We start from the raw sequence: 3850 nt of genomic DNA, 5'->3' as shown, positions 1-3850 counted from the left end.
GACTATTTTGTAGGGTCGCCCCCATGGATCCCTATCTAAAGTACTCAGGAATTCCTCTCGGGCCTCATCCTTCCGTTTGGCTATAGCAATTCTTAATGCCAATTTTGCGGCGACAAGGGCGTCCCGGAGTGTCTCCTCCTCTGCCGCCGTGTGTTGACGGCGCCGGCACCTGGTGAATTTTCGGCGTGCAGCATTGGCGGTTACTCGGAGGGCAGCAATTTCCTCCGACCACCAGTAGACCTGTTTTTTGCCAGCTAATTTCTTCGTCCTTGACATGCCAGTATCGCACACCGTGGTTAGAGACGCACGGAACCGGCCTGCCCTTTCTTCAATCCCTAGGTCCACTGGTGGGGGAGCGCACCAAGCCTCTATCAATGCGGCCTCCTCAATCATGTCCCTATCCAGGCTGGCCAAGGACCACCTAGGGAAGCGGCCGTGGGGACGGCGCCTACCTGCTGCTTGCGGCATAGCCTGTAGTGGGGCCGCCAGAGATGGAGAGATCCTCATCCTGATGTAGACGTGGTCGGAGAGAGTTTCCACATCCTCCAGGACACGCCAGTCCTCAATGCGGTTAGCGACAACAGGGGTTGCAAGAGTAACGTCGACAATGGATCCTCCCTGCTGTCGCACACATGTGTAGGCATTACCCTGGTTTACAACCACCAGTCCCATCTCTACCGCCCAGTCCCTAAGGGTTTCGCCCTTCGCATTAGTAACAGGGGAACCCCAGGCTGCGCTTTTAGCATTGAGGTCCCCCATCACGAGTACCGGGGTTGGTGCTGACCTCCTTATTAGCCCTCCCAGATCATCTAAGTAGCCCTCGAACTCCCATAGTGGCCTATTAGGGGAAAAGTAAGTGCCGATTAGTATAAGGTTTCCCCATTTGGCTGCCGCCATTCCGGGACCTTTATGAACCGCTATCAGGGGAGGATAGTCCCCAATAGCCGGTAATACTAGAGCCACTTTCCGATCGGTTGCTCCTACCCAGTTGGGCTGAGGAGGAACGCAATACGGTTCCGCCACCACAGCCGCGCCTATGCCCCACTCCGCTATTACCTGCATGAGCAGGTCTTGGGCACGGGCGCATCTGTTCAAGTTAGTCTGTAGGAGTTCGTAAGGGCGTGGCAACATTACGTATCCATCTCTTGTCCCTCGTCAGCCCCTTGGGCGGATCTCTGTTCGGGCCCCTGGGTCTGGACGGGGCCTACTCTTCCCTTAGTCGGTGGGGGGCAGCATGCTTGGCCTCCCATATAGTGGCCGGCTGGCTTCTTAGCTTGGTGACACGCCGCGCAAAATGGCGCCTCGGTGCAGCCCGACGCCTTATGTCCCGGCTTGCTGCACCGGAAGCACAGGTTCCCTCTCTCTACTTGTGAAGGGCAAGTGGCGCGAGCGTGTCCCGTCCCCATGCATTTATAACAGCGGAGCGGTGCTGGATCTAATATTTGAACTTGTGCACTCGACCACCCCACAAGCAAACGCCTTCCCTCTACTATCTTGTTGGCGGCTGTCACTGGGCATTTAATGAGGGTCGAACCTACCCCATTAAAGCCAGTACGGATTGCGCCCACCTTCACCTCGTCAAGTCTGCAACCACCCTTCGCTGAAATTGCCTCGGCTACTGCCTCCTTGGTTGCACATTCCATGAGTCCTGATACCCTCAAGCCGGCCATTTTTGTTGGCCGGTACACCCTCGCGTCGTTGCCGACCAAGCCTTCCAATTTCTCGCGCAGGATATCGGCTGCCCTGCCATTGTCGGTACCAGGGACCTCAATGATACGCGCCCCATCGGCCGTTTTCCGAACTTTAACGTGGTCTAGCCCCACCTCAGCTAGACCAAAAGAAGTCGTCACCTTGGCGAAGATCCCCGCATATGTAGCCTCAGATTCTGGTTTGAGAGCCACAACAATGCCCGCCGTCGATGGAGCAACCAATTTACGCGGCTTCGGCTTTGGCTTCACAGCCGGTTGGACTGCTGCAGACGCTTTCTTATTAGCTTTCCTCTTTGCTTTACGGCCCAATACTTCTGTCCACGTCTGATTAGCAGTCGTCGGTGGTGGCGGCAGCGCCGTCTGAGTAACCCTCTTCGCTCGGGGAGCGGGGGTGGGTTTTGAAGAATTTCCCGCATGATGGGGAGGAGTCACCTGAGGTACCTGCTTGGTAGCTACTTGTTTCCTCCGCGGCACTTTCGGGCCAGGTGCAGCTCTCGCAGGGGGCATTAGCGTTGACCCAGACGATGCTACAGATTTCTCTACAGATTCCCCAGGGCCAGGCCTCGGGGTAGGAGCGGGGGCAGGAACCGCCAACGGGGTCCAGGGATCATCCGGCAGATCAACCACAGGAAACCGTGTAGGAGAAACCGTCCTAGCGGCAGCCGTAGCTGCCTTTTTTCGGTCCGCCGCTAATGGCGGGCGAACAACCGGCGCTGGAGGGAGACGACTCTTTATGTCGTCTATGCGAGCATTAACCATGTCCCCTAGCGATTTGAAGAGACTCGCCGACAGCTCCTCCCTAAACTCAGACAAGGCATCCGTTACCGCCCCCAGGATCTGGTTAGCCTTTAGACTGCCTGCTGGAGTCTCCTTCTTATTCCGATCGGAAAAGGCCTTTCTGAGCGCCTTCAATTCAGATGTCGCATGAGCTAGCTCTTCCTTCAATCTTTTATTATTTGCCCGAAGGACATGCACCTCCTCATTCTCCTCTCTTGAGTGAATGTTATCCATGGCATTTATTATTTCGCGGCACGCCTTGTTAATGCGACCGCGGATGGTTCCCTTTAAATTCGCTGACTTGCTGACGTCGGCCAGCACCCTCTTGGCTGCCCTGCGGGCCACATCCGCTTCGTCTCCGTCAGCAGCCGGTGACTGACAACCCTCCAGCACCAGGTTGCACTCCATTTCTTGCTCCTCGTCGGAAATGACCTGTTCAGATGTTTGGTTTTTTTCCTTCGTCGAGCAGGACGCCGGCCCGTGAACTTGGGGCGTATGTCTGGCATCCTTATCCGCTTTTTTCCCAGAAGACCCTCGCTCGAGACATATTTTCAGCATGCTTTTGGCCTTGGCTATTCCCACGTATGCCCCAAGGGATTTGGTCTTAGCAATACCCGTGTACGCTCCGCGGGTCTTGCTCTTTCCCCATTTCCCGCCTCGACGTGCTGTATTTATTTTTGGCAGGTTTCCCAGACACGTTTCCTCGTCCGATCCAGTATGGCGCCTTTTTTGGGCCAACTGTCTTTCCACTGACTTCTCGCCAGCCGTCTCATCGTCCTTTGCAAGGTCGTCGGAGTCCGTCGTGTCAGACAGTCGACGTATCCTCCCTGACCGTTCATTTCTGACTCCTCTCGTTCTTGCCTGGGAGTTAGTCCCCAAGTCTGAGTCTGAGTCTGTCGACGCTCTTTGATCCAGCTCCGACACCGCATCAGGCAGGCTCTGGGAAGAGCCGCTTTCATGTTGGCCCTGAGAAGGGCCGTTTTCGTGTTGGCCCTGAGAAGGGCCGTTTTCGTGTTGGCCCTCAAAAGGGCCGTTTTCAGGAGTTTTTTTATTTTTAGTTGCCATTAAATTCCCACGAGTTGGGGAGAACAAATGCTCCACAGAGGCAGAGATCCCCAATACCTAAACTGTGGCCCTATATACGCTGTGAGGTCGGGAGGTATCACAGGTTTGGCCACTAGTGACTGATGAGCACCCCAGCCGCTCTAAGAAGAGCACCCCAGCACGGTGAACCGCCATGCGGGGGATTGTGGATTTTTTATTGAGGTTAACTCCTCTTGACCCGGCCGACCAAGGCAAGGTCCTCGGTCCCATCAAAGGCTGCTAGACATGACAACAACACCTTATCATTTGGGATAACGAGT

At 55.5% G+C, this 3850-nt stretch overlaps 1 protein-coding gene across 1 annotated transcript; it reads right to left on the bottom strand.

Annotated features, from left to right (window-relative positions):
• Window positions 1-1130: 1130 nt before the first annotated feature.
• On the bottom strand, window positions 1131-3551 carry LOC133518253 (uncharacterized). Its single transcript, XM_061851885.1, has one exon. It carries the CDS (start codon window positions 3549-3551, stop codon window positions 1131-1133), a length of 2421 nt encoding a protein of 806 aa, XP_061707869.1.
• Between the last annotated feature and the right edge of the window lie 299 nt (window positions 3552-3850).

The sequence above is a fragment of the Cydia pomonella genome, chromosome 5 (assembly GCF_033807575.1).
Source record: "Cydia pomonella isolate Wapato2018A chromosome 5, ilCydPomo1, whole genome shotgun sequence".
Classification (NCBI taxonomy): domain Eukaryota; kingdom Metazoa; phylum Arthropoda; class Insecta; order Lepidoptera; family Tortricidae; genus Cydia; species Cydia pomonella.
This window is presented reverse-complemented; position numbering and strand designations above follow the sequence as displayed.